The sequence below is a fragment of the Nelumbo lutea genome, chromosome 5, assembly GCF_056320005.1.
Source record: "Nelumbo lutea isolate HS-2025 chromosome 5, American lotus-T2T, whole genome shotgun sequence".
Classification (NCBI taxonomy): Eukaryota; Viridiplantae; Streptophyta; class Magnoliopsida; order Proteales; family Nelumbonaceae; genus Nelumbo; species Nelumbo lutea.
In genome coordinates this window covers 33,301,904-33,322,470 of record NC_142688.1, presented here as the reverse complement: position 1 = coordinate 33,322,470, position 20,567 = coordinate 33,301,904, and the positions used below count along the sequence as shown (strand labels likewise).

General features: G+C 36.7%; 1 protein-coding gene across 1 annotated transcript; it reads left to right on the top strand.

The window, feature by feature from the left end:
• The first annotated feature begins 5,772 nt into the window (after positions 1-5,772).
• On the top strand, positions 5,773-15,163 carry LOC148851566 (cellulose synthase A catalytic subunit 2 [UDP-forming]-like). The gene is made up of 14 exons (XM_088945053.1): positions 5,773-6,897; positions 7,613-7,808; positions 7,895-8,118; positions 8,201-8,303; positions 8,416-8,599; positions 10,148-10,414; positions 10,497-10,842; positions 11,367-11,504; positions 12,110-12,235; positions 12,531-12,743; positions 12,860-13,130; positions 13,211-13,407; positions 13,520-13,870; positions 14,194-15,163. The coding sequence occupies exons 1-14, from the start codon at positions 6,817-6,819 to the stop codon at positions 14,776-14,778; spliced, it is 3,282 nt and encodes a 1,093-aa protein (XP_088801179.1). The 5' UTR covers positions 5,773-6,816; the 3' UTR covers positions 14,779-15,163.
• Positions 15,164-20,567: the final 5,404 nt, after the last annotated feature.

Sequence of the window (20,567 nt, the reverse complement as noted above, 5' to 3'; positions counted from 1 at the left end):
GTTCGTTTTGAACTTGGAGCTGGAAAATCAATTCCCTCCAACAAAGCGTTCCCTAGAATTGAGGTCAGACTGATTCAAGTTTCAGCTAGTTTGCCTCAATGTTGTTAGACCCAATGTTTTAAAAACAGATTCAGAACTGGAACTGCTTTAAGTTACCGGTTTCTGGGTTAATGGTCAACCATCTGATTCAAATGGGGTTTTTTTTTTTGTAATTCAAAAAATAAATAAAATAAAAAATGGTAAAAATTTATTGTTTGATTGAATAGAACCGATAGTATGAACGGTTAGACCAAAGCTAATGATAAGTTTGGCTATGATTTGTTTATCCCTTTAATCATCAATTATTTCTTAGCTTGTTCCCTTGGTTGGGTCAAATTCATATTGGGTAGGAAATGTAGATCTAAATATATAGAACTAACTATGAACCAGAATGGACTGTTTATAATCATGGCATCTTAGTTAAAGAGCTGGTTTAGTAATGGGTCTGGTCATGGTGATAATGAACATAAAGAAGGGATCACTAATAAAAATGATAATTTAGAGGGGCATAACGCCTCTTTGTGCACTCAAAATTAATGCCCTCTATCTTTAGAAGGTTAGAAACAAATAATAAGCCAGGCTCCATTAATTCTGGAAAATTGGGTTGAGTTGAGCTCAAGAGATCTCAAAAACTACTCCATGTTCCCTTGCAACTTTTTAACCCACCGGTCATATTCAGAAGCTACCAATTTCTTTTGCTTTTTTCCTCCAGTAATTAGATAGGAAGTGTTAAATTGCAAAAGATATATAAATCATCAATGGAATATGGAAACGATATAATTCTTTGTGGCAATCAATGCATCCATCACTAAGACTGATAATTACGAAGGAAGGCCTCTATTCAGGGGACAAGTCTAGAAAAACCAAGACCACAAAAGAAGAAAATAATACATCCCAAAGAACTACTAGCTAGACTGTATCGATCTACTCATGTAATTATATTGAAATATGCCACATGTTCTACTTTGACCTATTCTATGGCAAATGAGCATCCAAATTATAATGCTTAATTGCTGGGTACTTGTAAAAAGTGAAAGTAAATACTGTCTGTATGAAAAAGAGAGAGACAAAGATGATGTTCATCAATACAAGGTTTGCACTAATTTAAAATAAAAATAAGTCACACCATTTTATTTTGATATTTAGTTTGGTTCTGTTGGCCAAGAAAAACCAATCACCCAGTTAGATTTCATCACAGATTGGTCATGACATGACCCTGTAATTGTAACTAGTGCTATTACATTAATCATCATCTCCCTCTATCTCATGCGCATCATCTCAGATGTGATTGAAATCAACTGTTAAACTAATGGGACTATACACAAACACTTCACCGACAAAGACTGTATGGTGCTAATTATTCTACAACTACCTTGCCACCTTGGTTTGTGACCTGTGATTAGAATAAGAGAGACATACCAATATCAAGTTTTAGACACATGAAATACTACCAACAAAATGCATCCAATTCATTTAGTTTGTGGGTCACCAAGTTCATTTTGTCGGAAGTAGGCCTCAATTCCATACTAATATCATACTTTAAAAACTTTACCATATAGAGTTCTAGATTAATAACCCACTAATTAAATTCCTCTTATGGTGCTTTTAGATTTTGTGTAAGTTAGAATTCCCGTGAATTTTAAACTCACATCGTTTGGAATGTTTATGCATTGAAATCCATTTGAATTAAAAAGTTTGTTGTTTGGACGACACATGAGAATTGATTCACTTGATCAAGTTAGGTTAACATGTTTGTTAGGTACTGTATTTGGTAATAATTGATTTGAATTTTTTTTATAAATGATTTGTAAAGATATCTGAGTCAACCTTTAAACTCTACTGTTATTACTAAAATCTGGTTCAGAAAATTTTCATATTTTTATTATACATTTTTCATAAATATAGATAAATTTGCTTGTGTATTAAACATTGGCTTATATATTATATAATCATTCCTTTTCCAATATTTCCTTTCCCTCATTGCTATTCATAAGGGTGTGCCGGATCTTCTCAACCCAGGCTTAGCTTGCACTAAAATTTCATGCATTCAGGTTGGACTTGGGGCCAAGCCAGTCTTAGGTTGGTCAATGAGTGCACTCTAAAATTCGGCACACATATATACATGTATGCATGCATTTATTCAAATAGACTTATATAATATGTGTGTATATATTATTATGAATGTATACAACCGAGCTGGATTTGGATTGGAATAAACTGGAGCTGGGCTCGGATTAGGTTCAAGCAACCTAAGGGTTACACCTAGGTCTACCCTAAAAAAAAAAAAGCTCAAAGTATTGGACCCAAGCTCAATAAAAAGAATGAAAATTCAAGCACAATCCATGCAAAGTTACGGGGTGGGATGGCCAAGTTACATCCTTAGCCATTGTTCATTCTTTCTTTGTATATATCTTTCTTTCCTATTTTTGTTGAGTTATATAATGCTGATCATGATATAACTAAAAATATCCAAATATTTTTGATAATAGTGCAAATTAAGGTTATTTTAAATAATTTAATATTATGTTTATCTATTTTATTTATTTTTATTTACTATATAATGACACTAATCAAACTTTTGAGAGAGTATGGCTTCTGTCATCATTGGGTTGGTCCATTAATACCCAATTCATACAAACATAGAACTTGCAGAAAAAAAAAAAAAAGTTAAATGGATTTATGATCAACTTCCCACATGACACATGAATTGAACTAGGTGAACCTAAATCCCCAAAATTAGAAATCCAACTTAAGATATTCTAACATTTCCACTCTTAATACTTTTACAACACAAAATATAGGCACTCATGTACATATTCATTTGAGTTGAGTCCATTGCTTTCTCAAAAAATTTGAATATGATATTAAAATAATAATAAATATTAATAAAAATAAAAACTTACTTTGTCCAAAATTAACAAAAATTGAAAAAAACCACCATGATTCCTATTGATCCATCCACCAAAATAACCAGTTCAACCCCATCTTAAGGGTAGCTGGATGGTTGTTTGTGCTTGTGCTTGGTAAGAGACTACGAATAGAGTAGCGCAATAATTGAAGCTTTAACTTTTCTTGAATAGGAGACGGTCAACATCCAATCCTTGTAATCAAATAAAAAAATTCAACGAATTGGGTCTCTGTCTTTGCGTCTCGTCTCCATGAAAAAGCATATACCCAGCACATCAACACTAACTCAAATCAATTAATGCCTGTCACCGTCCCTCAACTTTAACACCGACCAAAAAAATAATAATAATAATAAATCACTTTAAAACCGGGACACAAATCCTATATTCCTGGCTTACCAATTTTCAATTAGAAAAAGAGGCAGTAACTTCATATACTACAAGGAAACATCTGGAACTTACCCACATTCCACTAAATCAAGGACGTCGTCTGTTATCGTTTGATTTGAATCAACGGCGTCAAGATTATATTAAAGTGGGGTCCACTGAATGGTAGGTCCCAAATCCAGTTGACCAATTCTCTACTTCATTCCATGTCATGGAAATTGGGAAAAGGCTATCGCGTTTCACCATCAGTCTATCCGAGCAATACCCTGTATTTCTTGACATTAGTACTTGACCAGATCAAGCTCCTTTTTTCTAAAGGCCAAAATGACCTAGCTCACTTTACAGATTTACAACTAGGGCTTTATGGTTTACAGCCATTGATCTGACCATTTGGCAAGGCTCACATTAATTAAAGCGAGGAGTCACAATTTGACAGAAACATTCCAAATGTTCTCTTGGGATTTAGCTGACATGCTTTGAAGTTTGAACTTCCACCCAAAGGTTTAGGTTTGCCAGATCATTTTTCGGATTAGGGCTCTGGTAGGAATATCAAATTACCCTTTTAACCCTGGTTTCTGCTATGTCACACATAATGGAGCTTTGCAAATTTTGGGAAGGGAGAGGGCAAGAGGGGTATTCTATAAACAATATTCCCTAGAATGGTATCTCTCTCTCTTTCTTTTTTTGGTAAATTTATTTTATTTTTTATGCATAAAATAAAAATGGGAATTCAAGGAACAATGGATGGAGCCATTTGGTGGTGGGATTTTTTCAAATTGAGTAAGTAAATGACACTAAGATATTTCTAAAATATTTTGTTCTCACATTTCTTGGCTATATATATAACTTTCCTTCTACTATTCATTCTTTTTATTGTCTTGTATCCTCAACAAACAAATAAAGTTTTTTTTGTTTTTAATTTTTAAAGCTTATGATGGGGGAATGTAACAACATCTCTATTTTGTCAATTTCTATAGCTGAAATCCTATTAGCATATCTTTACATCTTTTGTAATTTTCTTTATTAGCTAAATAATAATTTCTATTGATTTTATCCATATAGAATAATGTGGTTCTGGATAATCAGCAATGGTGGACTGGCATTCACATGCATGCCGGGCTGAGTAGTTGGAATGTAATTTTAATGATATTGACAATACAGCCATGCGTTGTATAAAAATGATAGTCAGACTTGAATGGTTCATGACTTCATGGTACCAGCATTAGCCATTTAGCCAATGCCATTATACCCTTAGCTTAAAGCTAAAGGGTAACTAATTTTACTTGTTTTAATTTAACATGGTCAATATAATCTAATTGGTATTTATGCATTAAAAAAAAAACCCATGTTCTTCAATCATTAAGGAACTCATAACCTTATGACTTAGTTCACCAAAAGGCAAAGCAATAAGCTATTTAGTTCAGCCACTGCACCCTTTATCAAACAGCTCCTGAGTCTTGACTTGTAACTCATATAAATCTTTCATTAAAACTAAAAGAAGATTTATTAAATTTAATGGGGGCTTTTGTTACAATAGAAGATTCAATAATAAAGGTTTGCTTTTGCCAAAGTTTCTAATTTAACAATTGACATGGCATTCAACATAATGGAATGACGAAACAGGATTCATATATCTGACTCTATATAATTGGGATGGGGCTTAGATGATAAGGATAATGACTAGAAGAAAAATTTGGGCCCATCCCCTATTTTTCATAAGGGGGCACAGCATTCTCTTTCACTAAGAATGGTGTCCAGTTTATGAAAGAATGGGATGTGCCCTATTCAGTAGTAAGGGTGTCTTCTCACAAACTTATTAGGAGATTCTTCTTCATTCCTATAGACCCGATAGGAATTGGAAATCCCAATAGAACAAATATGGATCATGAATTTGGCAGACAAACGATCTGGCAATGTGATCAAGTGACCCAAGAATCTGCTTTAGTGGTGGTGGGTGGTGGCAAAAGGCTTAGATGGCTAATTCCAGTCCATTCAGAGAAAAGTTTTCAGCCCAAGAGAGCCACTGAAAGCTGGCATTTTCTAAGGTGTAGATTGGACGATAAACACGTGAAATTTGAGTTGTTTGTTTGATTCAACCAGTCAAATCATGATGCCTTTGCTTCCACTTGAAAGGCTGAAACAAGTAGTGGACTAGACTAGACAACCCGTCTAGGGAATCTTCGTTGATTTTTCTCTCTCAATATGTTTCTGAATTCTGACTATGCTTTCTATTATTCTCCTTTACTCCCTATTTGTTTGTGGTGGACAAATTGGACATTCAGGCGACCTCTTTCTCACAAACCCATCATGTGGGGTTTCAATAATCTTAGTTAACCTTTGATGAAATTAGCAGAAAATGTCAAAGGTTAAAGGCCCAGCTTATCACTTTCTGCAACTCGAATTATGATACCAATTGCGCTTTAATGAACTATGGCTATTAGCTTTGATGAACAAATGTTGCTCTATTCAATATTTGATGAACAAAATTGGCCAAGTCAATTCAGTACGGAGTATAGCACTTGAGTGCTGTTATTGAGCCAAATACAGGCTCCAGCCAGTACTCCACTCTTTCTTGTTCTATGCCAGTTATTTCCAATTCATACTGACCTGGTCCAAGAATTTGATTGCACTCCACCCTTCGAAGAAAATCCTACCCGGGTTTTCTCCTTTGATAATTAATTTCTCACGAGAAAAGAAACTATCACAATAAATTATAAATTGAGAAGAAAGTGATGCATCAACTTAGAACTTTTGAGCCCAAATCCATACACAGAAGAGTAATATAAAAACTATAAAGGATAAAGCACACCAAAACCGTGTGAGACTGAGAGACAGAAAAAAAAAAAAAAGCAAACCTAAGCTAAGAGAGAAGCGAGAATATATCTAAAAAATCCCGAAATGGTCTCTCTTTCCTCCATGGACGGGTGACACCACCAGCTGTGGTGGGGCGCGGCATGGGCCCCACCACCATCTGGGTTTCATTCATGAGCCATGACACACGGTTACATAGATGCGTCTCTCGATCGCCGCTGCTCTGCCCATTTTCGTCTGATTCTCGCTTACGCGTTGAAATTTCAAAGCTGTCAGATTCTCTCCCTTTCTCGATGATCTCCTTGAACGCGTCATCGGTTCTCTGAAGTCACAACTGCTCCTTGGCCCTTGCCATCGCTCGACATCAGCCAGATCGCAATGTTTTATCTTGTGAGAAAACGGGTCTTTCAAGGCATAGTAGACTCTGCTGAGAAGTGAGGAGGAGTCTTTCTGGTTTCTCTATAGTTTATTTGTATTCTATTCCTGCATTAGATTGGGTTTTCTTGTGATGGGTGCATGAACAGAGTTTGGGGTTGAAGAAACTTAGGTAATGGGAAAGGCAGTCTTTTTGAGCATTTTGGAGTGATGAAAGTAGGGAAGAGACCGATTTGTGAAGTCGGATTTTTGATTTGAGGAGTTTAGGTCTCTGGGTCTGGGTTGGTGGGTTGGCGCCATGTACACAGGAGGTCGACTTGTTGCCGGTTCTCACAATAGAAATGAGTTCGTCGTCATCAATGCCGATGAGATTGGACGAGTAAGAGTCACCAAAATCTCTCATTTGACTTCTTTTCTGCTTTTGTTCTCCTTATTTCTGAGCTCAAATGATGATAAGAGGATGCCCATTTGCTCATTTAAGCTTCGGCAATCTGGTCTAATCGGAAATGCGATACTTTTTTGTCCCTTTTTTCCCTTCAACTTTTTTATGTTGACTTTTTTTCTTTTTTCTTAATCTCCTTTTTCTTCCGATAGAGAACGAAATGCCGGTTTCTGGTTCTATGTTTCTTATTCTGGTGTTGGGTTCGAAGGCTTGAAGCTGTTGTTGATTAATGTGGGACTTTTGGTTTTGTATTTGTTGGGAGAATTTTCTGTGCTCCAGTTTTTCGTGCTTGCTTCCGCTTTAGTTTGGAGAAGGATACACTTCTCTGCAAAGGATTTTTTTTTTCAAGCTTAACATTGTATAGTTGAAGGTGTCAGCTTGTTGAGTCAGGGGCAAAATCTGTGGAGTTCATACTTCATACAGTAGACGTTGTTCCTGAACTAGTCTAGAACTCAACGCACCCACAAAAAAACCAAAAAAAAAAAAAAAACAAAGAAATAAAAGGGAATTTGTGCGTTCCATTCTAATGCCTGGAGTTTACTCTATTTTCTTTAAGCAAATCAGCTCATTTTCCTTGCCTAATTAGTGTACTCTATTTTCTTCTTCTTTTGCTTCTGCTTCTTCTTGAGACTTCGGTTCTGTGCATTTACAGGTGAAGTCTGTGAAGGAATTGAGTGGGCAAATTTGCCAGATATGTGGAGATGAAGTGGAGATTACAGACGACGGAGAGCCTTTTGTAGCCTGTAATGAATGTGCTTTCCCTGTGTGCCGGCCCTGCTACGAGTATGAGAGAAGAGAGGGCAATCAGATCTGCCCTCAATGCAAAACCAGATACAAGCGCATCAAAGGTATGGTTCTATAACCTTTTCTTCTCTGCTGTCTCCAATCCGAAAACTTTGGTTTTTTCACTGTTAAAATGCCATGCACTTTGCAGGCAGTGCCAGGGTTGATGGAGATGAAGAAGAGGATGGTGTTGATGACTTGGAAAACGAGTTTGATTTTGGGAGTCATGAGATGGACTCAGACCAGACCGCCGAGGCAATTCTCTCCTCTCGCCTTAATGTGGGTCGTGGCTCCTACGCCAATGCATCTGTGCCGTCAAATCCTGATTCTTCCTCTCTTAGTCCGGACATCCCTCTCCTGACCTATGGCCAAGAGGTAAATTGGTTAAGCACTGTCTGATGCACTGTTTTGCTTTCCTGCAATTTTAGACATTTGAATTTGATTGATCTTGGTTTAGGACGCTGGGATTTCTTCTGATCGACATGCTCTCATTATACCCCCTTTTATGGGTGGTGGAAAACGAATCCATCCAATGCCATTTCCTGATTCATCAATGTCTTGTAAGTTCACTGGATTGATTTGGCTCTGCTTCAATGCTACCATTTCCATGTTATTTGATTTGCCAATTCATTCCTTTCTTGGATGCTGTACTTAGTAGTGTTAATTTTACAGTGCAACCCAGACCCATGGATCCTAAAAAGGATCTAGCAGTATATGGTTATGGGAGTGTTGCATGGAAGGATCGAATGGAGGAGTGGAAGAAAAGGCAACATGATAAATTGCAGGTGGTTAAACACCAAGGTGATAATGGTGGGAACTATGATGGAGATGATCCAGATGACCCTGATTTGCCAAAGTAAGTGTATTTAATGATATCTCTTTTTTTTTTTTTTTCTGTTTCTTGCATTTTCTTTTACGTTTATATCCCTGAATTAGTATGATTCAAGATTTAATGTAATATTTTGCTTCTAGTTTCAGAGATTTCTAAACTGTTTGAGCATCCAAATGAATATTTTATTGTCAGACTGAGAACTTTAGTTACTTAAATTGCTAGTTTATTAACTTTAAGATTTACTGGATGTTTCTGTCTTTTCTTTGTTTAAAAGCAGTTCAGTGAACTTGTTCAGGATCTGTTAGTGTAGACTAAAACACCAGATATCTTGATCATCTCATGCATAGAGGATATCTAGCCAAAAGTGTCAGTTTTGATTTATTTCTAGTTAAGGAGTGAGAGGTGATTGTGGTAAAGGAATGTGCTTCTTCATGTGATTAAAGTAAGTGTAATAGCTATGCTGAAAAATTATACAAGAACAACAAATAAATGCTTCTGTTTATGAACAGTATCTACAAACAAAAAGAACCATATACAACATTAAGTTGATATTTATTTCTTTACAATGTAAAGTAGAAAAGGATGAGCCCATCTAGGACCACTCCACAAGTAGAAAAGTTCCTCTGAACATTTCCAAGTGTTAGGCTTAGGCACATAAGCCAGAATTAAGAACATGGATGAGCAATAAGCTGGAACATTAAATGAACCAATATACAGCATTAAGTTGATATTTATTTCTTTACAATGTAAAGTAGAAAAGGATGAGGACTCAGTTTTCTATGCTCTTAGAAGGTACCCATCTAGGACCACCACTCCACAAGTAGAAAAGTTCCGCTGAACATTTCCAAGTGTTAGGCTTAGGCACATAAGCCAGAATTAAGAACATGGACGAGCGATAAGCTGGAACATTAAATGGATCAATTCAGACCAAAGTTAGCTTTTACCATTGGATGGGTACTAGCATTGCTTTCAACCAACAAATTCTGGAGTAACTTTGGTATGTGGTTGACCTTAAGAGGTAATCCCAAGAATATGGAGGGCAAAGAACCACACCTAACCCTATAACTGTGGTTGGTTGAGTTTTAAAGGTTGAACGTGATCCTCTGTAATTGGAAGGATTTTGCTTCTGCTTAATTACACCTTTTTTTCTGGATACAGTCCCAAATCAAATCAGCATGCACCTCAAGTATGTTGAATCACCAAAAAAAGTATGGCGTCTTTATGTCTAGTTTGCTAGAAGATTATAGAGATGTTTGCAAACTGAAGTAGGATGATGGTGGGTCCATCCATGATCCATCTGAGCCCATGAGATATTTGCTTCTCCTGCCTTGTTAAGAAATTTTCACTTTGGTGTTGATTATGACCTCATGGGTAAGGATCCAATGACTTTCAGATCTTGTGAGAAACTATCAAAAGAATTTTCACCATTGTTGGTTTTGTTACAGTCATAATGAAATAATACGTTATGATCCGAAGCTAAATTAAATGAATGAAAAGTTATTTCTGTTAAATCTTTTTATTGAATGTCAAATATTTACACATAAATTATAATGTCTCAAATTTATTTTTCAGGACGGATGAAGGGAGGCAGCCACTTTCAAGAAAGTTGCCCATTCCTTCAAGCAAGATAAATCCATACAGAATGATAATTGTACTTAGGCTGGTGATTCTTGGTTTCTTTTTTCATTATAGAATTCTCCATCCAGTCCATGATGCATATGGGTTGTGGCTTACATCCATTATTTGTGAAATATGGTTTGCGGTTTCATGGATATTGGATCAACTCCCCAAATGGTACCCTATTGTGCGGGAAACTTATCTTGATCGGTTGTCACTGAGGTAATTTGGGCCCTTTCTTATTTTGTGTATTCATTTTTCTGTGTTTATGTCATCTTACCTCAAACTTAAAATTTGTTTATAGGTATGAGAAGGAAGGGAAGCCATCTGAGTTGGCTGACATAGACATATTTGTAAGTACAGTTGATCCTATGAAGGAGCCCCCTCTCATCACTGCCAACACTGTTCTATCCATCCTTGCTGTGGATTATCCAGTCGACAAAGTCTCATGCTATGTCTCAGATGATGGTGCTGCTATGCTTACTTTTGAAGCTCTTTCTGAGACATCTGAGTTTGCCAGGAAGTGGGTCCCATTTTGCAAAAAGTTCAATCTTGAGCCCCGTGCTCCAGAATGGTATTTTTCTCAGAAGATTGACTATTTGAAAGACAAAGTCCACCCAACCTTTGTGAGGGAACGACGTGCGATGAAGGTATGCATCCATTATTTTCCTTGGTTCCTTGTCTTGTAAAGTTAACTCAATTAAATAAAAAAAAGGAAATTTGACAAGAAAATGATAAAACTACTGACAAAGTGATAGGGTATTTCCTATTTGGAAATTGGATTGCTTAATTATGTTTTTCTTTTTTGAGAGACACCCAATTAAAAAAAAAGTTATTAAATTTGTTGTACGTTAATATATAATGCTAAAAAGTTATTAGATTGAATCCAATACAGCCTTAACAGAATATGTAAATATATACTAGCTCCCATAGCCCAGATCAATTCATTACAAAAGAAACCTGCTACTGTTATCAAAATCGTCAACATAAATAAACCTCCACAATAATGCCAAATAAGAGGGCACAATCTAGTCACTACTTCTTGAATCCATGAACATCTTATCCTTTCACCCTTCGTTAGGAAATTCACTCTATCTTGCCCTCTACAGACCAAATATCTGGTGAAAAGCAACACCAAAGTTTTTCATCTGATTGCGTCATTGTGTTGTTACAGAGAGAATATGAAGAGTTCAGGGTTCGGATAAATGGGTTAGTTGCAATGGCACAGAAGGTTCCTGAAGAAGGTTGGACAATGCAGGATGGAACTCCATGGCCAGGGAACAATGTACGAGATCATCCTGGAATGATCCAAGTAAGTGGCTATTTCTTTCTACCATGTTGTGCTCTTTATGGTCTCAAATGCCAGTAATTATGAGAAAACTTTATCCAGTTGGGTGATTATTAGATCCTTTTCTATATTCTTTTATTAATCCTTTTTTGGAGGCTATTTTTCCTTCCAACATGATCTCAGTGTATGGGCCCCTATCTTTTTTGGGTTTCTTTTAATCCAATACATTAGTTCACCTTTTTCAAAAGAAAAATGTCACATTATTTCATTCTGAAAAACGTGAAAAACTTTTTTTTTTGAAGAAGCTGTTCAATTCTTTTATTTTCGTGGCATTTTTGGTGTATTGAGAGAAGAATAGGAGTTCTGCAAAATGTGAAGAATGTGAAAATTGGTTACAACTCCTTTTAATTTGACAAGTTTGACTGTGTTTGTGTGTTTGATGTGGTATCTGCCAATCATGCACAAGCTGACAAGCATAATTTTTGCAACATACTTCTGGGAAAAATCTGTTAAATAACAAACTTGTCGAGTAACATGTATCCATGCTGGCTTTGGTATCTTTATTGAACCAAAGATATGAATGCTGGCTGTGTTTTCTCATCTTCTGTTGATCTGCTTTTCTGCAACAGGTATTTCTTGGGCAAAATGGTGTGCGTGATGTTGAAGGAAATATGTTACCACGTCTGGTTTATGTTTCTCGTGAGAAGAGGCCAGGATTTGATCACCACAAGAAAGCTGGGGCAATGAATGCTTTGGTATAGTTCAAATTCTTTTCTCATTGACATCTTTTGCTGTTGATTAAGTCTTCCCTTTTCCCCAAATTCTTGTTCTAATTGATCAACTACAGTTTCTGGACTTTACTATTCTGGAGATATGAATGCTTTGACAAAGCCCAAATCTTTTTTATTTTTATTGGTGTTAACTTCCGCTTCTTGTCCTAATCAAGAAATGACTATCTGCACTTTATTATGCCTTTATGTAGAATTCAGCAATCAGGATTTTATTAGATTTTCTTGAATATTTAATTAATGGGTATGCCGAATCTTGAAGGTGAGGGTCTCTGCAGTCCTTTCCAACGCTCCTTACCTTCTGAATGTCGATTGTGATCACTATATAAACAACAGCAAGGCCCTTAGAGAGGCCATGTGCTTCTTGATGGACCCCACATCTGGAAAGAAAGTCTGCTATGTGCAGTTTCCTCAGCGGTTTGATGGAATTGATCGTCATGACAGATACTCAAATCGCAATGTTGTGTTTTTTGATGTATGTAAAGCTTCTTTGTACCTATATACATACATACATACACATACATGCATATCTATATCTATATATTCTTTTGTTTTATTTGAAATACTAACTCTATTTTCAATTAAAAACAGATTAACATGAAGGGTCTAGATGGGATCCAGGGACCAATCTACGTTGGAACAGGGTGTGTTTTCAGAAGGCAAGCTCTTTATGGATATGATGCCCCTGTAAAAGAGAAGCCCCCAGGAAAGACATGCAACTGTTGGCCTAAATGGTGTTGCTGTTGTTGTGGGTCCAGAAAGAACAGGAAAATAAAACCAAAGAACAGAAAGAAAAAGATTAAGAACAGAGAAGCGTCAACACAGATACATGCACTTGAAAATATTGAAGAGGGAGTTGAAGGTAAGGATAATTTTGACTGCAGGTTTGTGATTCTTTATATGTAGCAACATGTTATCTTACCAAATAATCTCCATTGGCAGGAAAAGATAGTGAGAAATCACCCCTCATGTCTCAAAATAAACTTCAGAAAAAGTTTGGGCAGTCTCCAGTGTTTGTAACTTCCACACTCCTAGAAAATGGTGGTGTTCATAATGGAGCAAGTTCTGCATCCCTATTGAAAGAAGCGATCCATGTAATTAGCTGTGGTTATGAAGATAAAACAGAATGGGGAAAAGAGGTGGGTGATTTACATAGACCATGTAATAAAAATGAATCACAAAAAGGCTCCCTGAGATTTTCTTACTTAGATTTTGATCATTTGTCCCCTAAAACTTTCATAATTGAACCAGGTTGGCTGGATATATGGTTCCGTTACAGAGGATATTCTAACAGGCTTCAAGATGCACTGCCATGGCTGGCGATCTGTATACTGCATGCCTAAAAGGCCTGCATTTAAGGGGTCAGCTCCTATCAACCTGTCAGATCGTTTACATCAGGTTCTTCGTTGGGCTCTTGGATCTGTAGAAATTTTCTTAAGCAAGCATTGTCCAATCTGGTATGGCTATGGATGTGGCTTGAAATGGTTGGAGAGACTTAACTATATAAATGCGGTTGTATATCCTTTGACTTCCATTCCTTTGATAGCGTATTGTACATTGCCTGCTGTGTGCCTCCTTACCGGAAAGTTCATTGTCCCTGAGGTACTTCCAATTGTTTCTCTTTAAATATTTGTTTTCTATAGAAAATGATTGTCTGAACTCTTATACTTTTTTTCTACAAATTGCACTTCCATGTGGTTTGACAGTGTTCAAATGCTAGCAGACTTTGCCGTCTGCTGATTCCTCTTGTAACTTGAAAGCTTAATCTGAATCCTGTAGTTATTGTCTTAACGAGAGTTATTGTCTATGCCTCATTAAGTTGGTCTAGTATTTAGATAGTTATTATTGATGATTCAAGTGGCTATTTCACTATAAATTTTCATGAAAACTCCTCTCACATTGTGTACTTTTTTTGTCCTGTGCAGATTAGCAACTATGCGAGCATTATATTCATGGCTCTCTTCATATCCATAGCTGCAACAGGTATCCTTGAGATGCAGTGGGGAGGCGTTCAAATAGATGACTGGTGGAGAAATGAGCAGTTTTGGGTGATTGGTGGTGTCTCCGCGCATCTTTTTGCTCTGTTCCAGGGTCTGCTCAAGGTTTTAGCCGGGGTCAACACAAACTTCACTGTTACATCAAAAGCAGGAGATGATGGTGAATTCTCAGAGCTTTACCTCTTCAAATGGACGTCGTTGTTGATCCCACCCATGACGTTACTGATCATCAACATAATTGGGGTCGTGGTTGGAGTTTCAGATGCCATCAACAATGGTTATGAATCATGGGGCCCACTGTTTGGTAAATTGTTTTTTGCTTTCTGGGTCATTGTTCATCTCTATCCATTCCTCAAGGGGTTAATGGGGAAGCAGGATAGAGTGCCAACCATAATTGTAGTCTGGTCAATTCTTCTTGCCTCAATTTTCTCACTTTTATGGGTTCGGATCAACCCATTCCTCGCAAAAGGTGGCATTGTATTAGAAGTTTGTGGTTTGAATTGTGATGACTGAGATTCATGGACGGTGATTAGATGCTTTGAGCTGCATTTTGAGGTTGGTTGTGAGTTGTGGAAGAGTGCTAATCTTCAAAACCAAGATGAAACACATCAAGATGATTTTGCATGGTGAAAATCATCATAGAGATGAGGTGAGGGCGAGATGGTGTGTAGATATGAAGGGATCGGGAGCTGACGAATTAATATTTGTTATACAAAATTTTTCATTGATTCTTTTTACAAGCGTCTTTTGCTGGGTTAGATGGGGTTGATTTCAGAGGGCCTGTCTACAATCCCAAAAGAACATTGTTCAATTGTAGATCATTTGATGTTTAGAACTATAATTTATTCCCCTCTGAACAAGGGGCTGAATATATAGAGGCGTTTCCTTGTTTATTTTCCTTCTTTGGTTTTCATTCAATTTTCCTTCTGGGTTTATTATTACGACACTTTATAAACACTGTAATACTTGGAATTTTGGAATTTCTGTGTATCATCAAGTTAAAAGGACTTGGTGCGTGCTAAGCGTACTGAAGATGCAATCATGCAATGACCCTATGGTTTTGCCGATCAAACCATGGATATCTGAACTTCAAATTATAAAGTTTCAGAGTCGGTCATCAAAAACCTGTATCATATATGGAAAACTAGTTTAGGCTTCAAAATTCTAATCCTTTTGAGTGGAAATGGTCCTAATGGCGTTTTGGTGGATGCCTCCTTAACCTTTTTAAGGTCTTGACGACCTCTCGGCCATCTCATTGTTTAACTTGTGTAGACCCATCTCTGTGTTTGTTGACACCCTGTGTAATGCAAAAGGCCCGTGATATGTAAAAGCAGAACATTAACAGTTTTCTTGCCTTGGACTTTGATTCTGGAATCAGGGCACCAATATCCTTGAATTTTATTTGCAGAAAGGTGGACAATTGGCTGGAAAGAATGGAAAGAGGGTGAGGTAAAAAAACAGGATTAGCAAGAAGGGCAAATCAAACTTGATAGCACTGCTTAGAATGATGGCTCAAAATCTGAGCCCAGAGCAGTATGTGAGACCAGTGAAATCTTATATTTTTGACTTACTTTCACGTTTGGCTGTCAAACCCTTGTAGGTGCTTCAACAATCTGCAATGAAATTACTTCATTCTAGTCTTTTCTACAGTAAATAAAATTTCTCAAATTTCAGTCATTCTAACTCTATTACTCAACTAGTTGGGGTTAGCCACGGAATCCTTCTATATCATTCCACCTATGTAAGTTCTAAGATTCATCCAATCGGCCGTTACATGTATACAATATAAACGAATTCAGATACAGGAAGCCCATTTCACCATTCGGTTCTATCTTTCATTTTACATGCAAGCAATCAAATAGGTTGATCCATATATATAAATAGATTAAATTCGAATTTAGAATCAAATAATCTGATGTGATTTTCAGTTGTATTTGATACCATTGCTGTTTCTAGCTGAAACGTTTTGGGTTGATCAATACAAATTGATGAAAGATATATGTTGTCGCATCACATGTGAGAGTTACTTTAACTAGAATGATTAGACTTTACCTTTGAAGAAACACCAATTTGATGTTTCTGGAAACAAACTCTCACACATGCATTTTTAAGATTTGCCTATTTCAACAAAAAATAGCTTCAATTAACAATTGTGTGCTAATTTATATTGGTTAACCTGGTAGAAACTGTAATTGTACCAAACATAGCCTTAGTTTGTAGCCCTAACTTATCATGAATATGGATGTCAACAGGTCAAAGAAGGCTGGTCGGGGTTGACCAAGTACCAACCTAATTATCACTTTCTGTTGAATCAGAACAGAACCATCCCTTAGGATATCAGGGTGATCATGGTTTTGAAATTTAGTTATTTCAGAAAATGCCAGAATGAGATGAAAAATAGGACCGCAACTTGGGCTGGGTTAGCTCAAGCCCAACTTGAAAAAATTAGGTTGGGCTGGGTCAAGTTACAGTTTGGGTTAGGGTTAGGGTTGAGGCGTTGACAAATCATGACCCAACCTAAACCTGACTTAACTTCATATTTGTATGACAAAATATTATATAAAAATATCTATAAATGTAAGTATTAACATATATATGATGCAATTATGCTTCCAAAAAGTTATGTATGTATATATGTATCCATCTATATTTCTCCTGGATGAAAGCTTTGGCTCTATTGAAGATCTGAAAAATTCACATTAGAAGTGGGTGTGACTCACTTTTTTATTGAAGGTAATGCACTAAACATTTTTAGGTGCCTGTTGGTGGGTTCTTTAGAACCACTGTAGTCTATCACCATTTTTATTATTAAAGCTCCGTTTACTTTTTGGGAAGTTATTTGCTTGGGTAAATGTATTTACCCGAGCAAGTATTTTCCAGGAAACACTTACTCAGGTAAGGGCATTTATTCATGCTCTTTTATTTATTCATGTTCTTCACTTTTCGGGAAGTTATTTACTTGGGTGAATGCACTTACCTGGGCAAGTATTTACTCGGAAACAATTACCCAGGTAAGTACATTTACTCATGCTCTTTTATTTCCTGGGTAAATAAGATAATGATTATTTTAATCATAAAAATCCATTATTGAAAGGGACAATTTTATCCCATGCAAGTGTTGGCAACTTTCCCCTCACGTGGGAAAGTTACTTATTCACCTGGAAGATGGGTGATGAAAAGAAATTTTCCATGAATCCCACATAAATTTGAAAAAAGAATATAGGCATCTTGGTCACCAACTTTTGGCAAAATTTTCTCTCTTGTATTAGAAGTAGAACGTCACCCTCTCTGTACATGATTTTCTTGAATGATAACACCGTACAAGAGATAACTGCTGAGAATTAATGAATGAATTTCCCCTTAGGGTTGGGCTAGGGTTACAGATGGGGTTTCAATTAATAGCTTGGGTTGGCTTAGGGTTGACCTCAACCTGGCCTAACTTGCACCCCTAATAAAAAAATTTGTTATATTTATTTCAGCTGAAATTTTTAAATGCTTTGAGAAATTTTGGGATTTTAACTACTTATATTTAGGAGATAAAATCGACTTTAATAAAGTAAGTAATATGAATTTAAAATATTTTGCAATAATATAAATATTTAAATTTATAAACATTCCAACATTATCAAAATTTGAAAATTTATCCGTTCATAATACCTTGAGGATGTTAGGTTCATAATTAACAAGCTTGTAAAATATGAATCCAATTAGGATTATAACATTTTAACACAATATATTGCCTTTAAAATTAAGAAATAAAAAGAAATACTAGCTAAATAAAAGGACAAATTTCTTAAACTACCCCTACTGTTTAGCTAATTGTCAAGATGTAATCTTATTGTTTATAAATTGTCTTTGAGCACCCTTACTGTTTCTCACAATTGGCACAAACTTCCCCTACCGTCAACTATTCGTCATGGGCCATTGACATGTGACATCATGTAATGGATATATTGTTCAAAAAATTCTTGGGTTACCCTTTACCGATTTAAAATGGACCTTTTCGGTTTGGGCATTTTTGGTTTGGTCATGATCGCCCTCTTTGAACCACCTACATCACACATATATCAACATGACAAAGGATGAAGGTATTGTCTTCGATTTATTTGGGTAATATGACCATCCTCTATGAGTGGAGGAAGGAATTGTCATTGGTTTGTTTGGAGTCACAGTCATCACCTGTGTTATATTACAGCCACGAGACGATTCTGGTGCTGTTGGTAATAATCGACGTAGCTTCAAGTACAACTGATCTGGTTGAAGGCGAGCTCAGTCAACCGATTGCAAGTAGATATAACCATCATCAGATGAAAGAGTGGCACAAGCTTAAGGACGGCGTAAACACAACATTTCATTGTGATGGAGCATTTCACAATGATTGTGAAAAAAATACAGATTTACGATGCCATCTATTCGAAGAAATTCCTAAAAGTCTCCCCCCCCCACATGCCCAACCCTCTGTCCACTTGCATACTCGCACGACTAGCCCCCAGTTCTCCTGCCTTGCCTGCTCGTATGCTCGCATGCCTAGCACCCCGCTCGCTTGCCTCACCATCTCACATGCCCACCCCTACAGTGACTCGCTTGCCTGCCCAACCCCACTCGTCTGCCTTGCCCACTCACACGCCCAACCCCCAGCCCTCTACCTGCCTGCCTCGCCATCTCGCATGCCCACCCTGATAGCCCGCCCACCTTGCTCGCTCGCACACCAAGCCCCACCCGCCTGCCTCACTTGCTCGCACGCCCACATGGGTCCCAAACATGACACTTTACCATTTGAGGCACTGTTGAACTTCGAATCTAACACACAAAATATTGACAGTAAGAGAACCATGTAAGAGGAAAGGATTAGGGTTTAAAAACAACAATGCTTTCTTCTACAAATTTGAGGTTTTAAAACCATAAAACTCGTATATGTTGTGTTAAACATCGTTTTCTTCTATCTTACCTATAAACAAAAGTTTACGATCACTGGCCGGAAGTTGTAGCGGTAATGGAGTGCTCAGAACGAACAACAAAGGGTTTAGCTTTTATGAACGAAGCTAATAGGATCACCCACCCGCCTAATAGTTAATAATTGAGGGTTAATATAGTAATATTCTTTTTGAGCGAATTCTGGTTCAACTTTACAGAAGGGAATAAATGATATTTTAATAAAACCATTACGATTTAACGGTGATAACAATTGTGAGAAATAATAAGGGTGCTCCAAGTATTTTTCTTTCCTTAAGGCCATATTTGATTTGATAGGAAATGAGAGAGAAATATAAATTTTATTATTAATATTTTATTTTTAGGCAAGAGAGATGAAAGTTTTTTTTTTTTCCCAAACCCATAGGCCATAAGCCATAAACCCCCCAGAGGGCCAGCCCTGGTACCAGACCCCACCCCTCACCCACGACCTACAACAACTGTGGTGGAGCTCATGCATGTATATCCAAGAATATTTCTAAATTAAGCTACCATAAATCTACCAACAAACCAAAAGCAATCGATAAAACATGGAAAGCAGATTTATTATTGAAAGCTATGGACAATGCCTAAAAAGAGAAACATAAACACTTCTGTAGTGGTGGATAACTATCATCAACATATTACTATTATTAGCTTTTCATTTAATAAATAGTCCTCCTTTTTTCATTCATTTTCTCCACTTATTTCGGTCCCACATGACCTACTCCCTCATGATGTGCATCATAATAATAATAATAATACAACAAGAAAGGTGAAAACTTACAATGCATATTGGACTAATACAAATGTATAAATGCTTGGTTTGGCTGCAATTTAGGTTGAAACATTTATTAACATTCGAATGGGCTTGGCCTAATTGGCCCAGGCCAGAAGCTATATATTATATAAATTCTTCAACACAAGGGTGAAACCATGCAACTCGAATGGGCTATTAACATTTACACTGTGGGTGGGCCTTTGGGCCAAGCCCATTTAAAATTTGACAAAAGCCCAGGACAAAATGGACAATTCATTCACTAAACTTGCTCAGCATACATCTCTTTGGAAATGACATCAGAACCAGCATTCTCTTCCTATAATATGGGTTTTATTCAAAGAGTCTCTCTCCCTCCCTACGTCAACACTGGGTTTACTTAGATTTCTGAAACCTTTTTCTCTTTCATCTTGTTGGAACGTAAGCCACAGGCGTTACATAGTGACAGAAATTCAAGACCAAAAAAAAGAAAAAAAATAGAAACGTATTAATAGCTCATAATTACATATATTTCTAGGCAAAGCTTACACTAATCGGCATCTTATTGCACTATTAATTGCTAACTAGCTAGTAT

Bases quoted from the DNA above. Each gene is read 5' to 3' on its own strand.
- LOC148851566 (XM_088945053.1), top strand. From the start codon at position 6,817: ATGTACACAGGAGGTCGACTTGTTGCCGGTTCTCACAATAGAAATGAG. The intron at 10,843-11,366 runs GTATGCATCCAT...GTGTTGTTACAG, and splicing joins GGGAACGACGTGCGATGAAG to AGAGAATATGAAGAGTTCAG. The intron at 13,871-14,193 runs GTACTTCCAATT...TGTCCTGTGCAG, and splicing joins GAAAGTTCATTGTCCCTGAG to ATTAGCAACTATGCGAGCAT.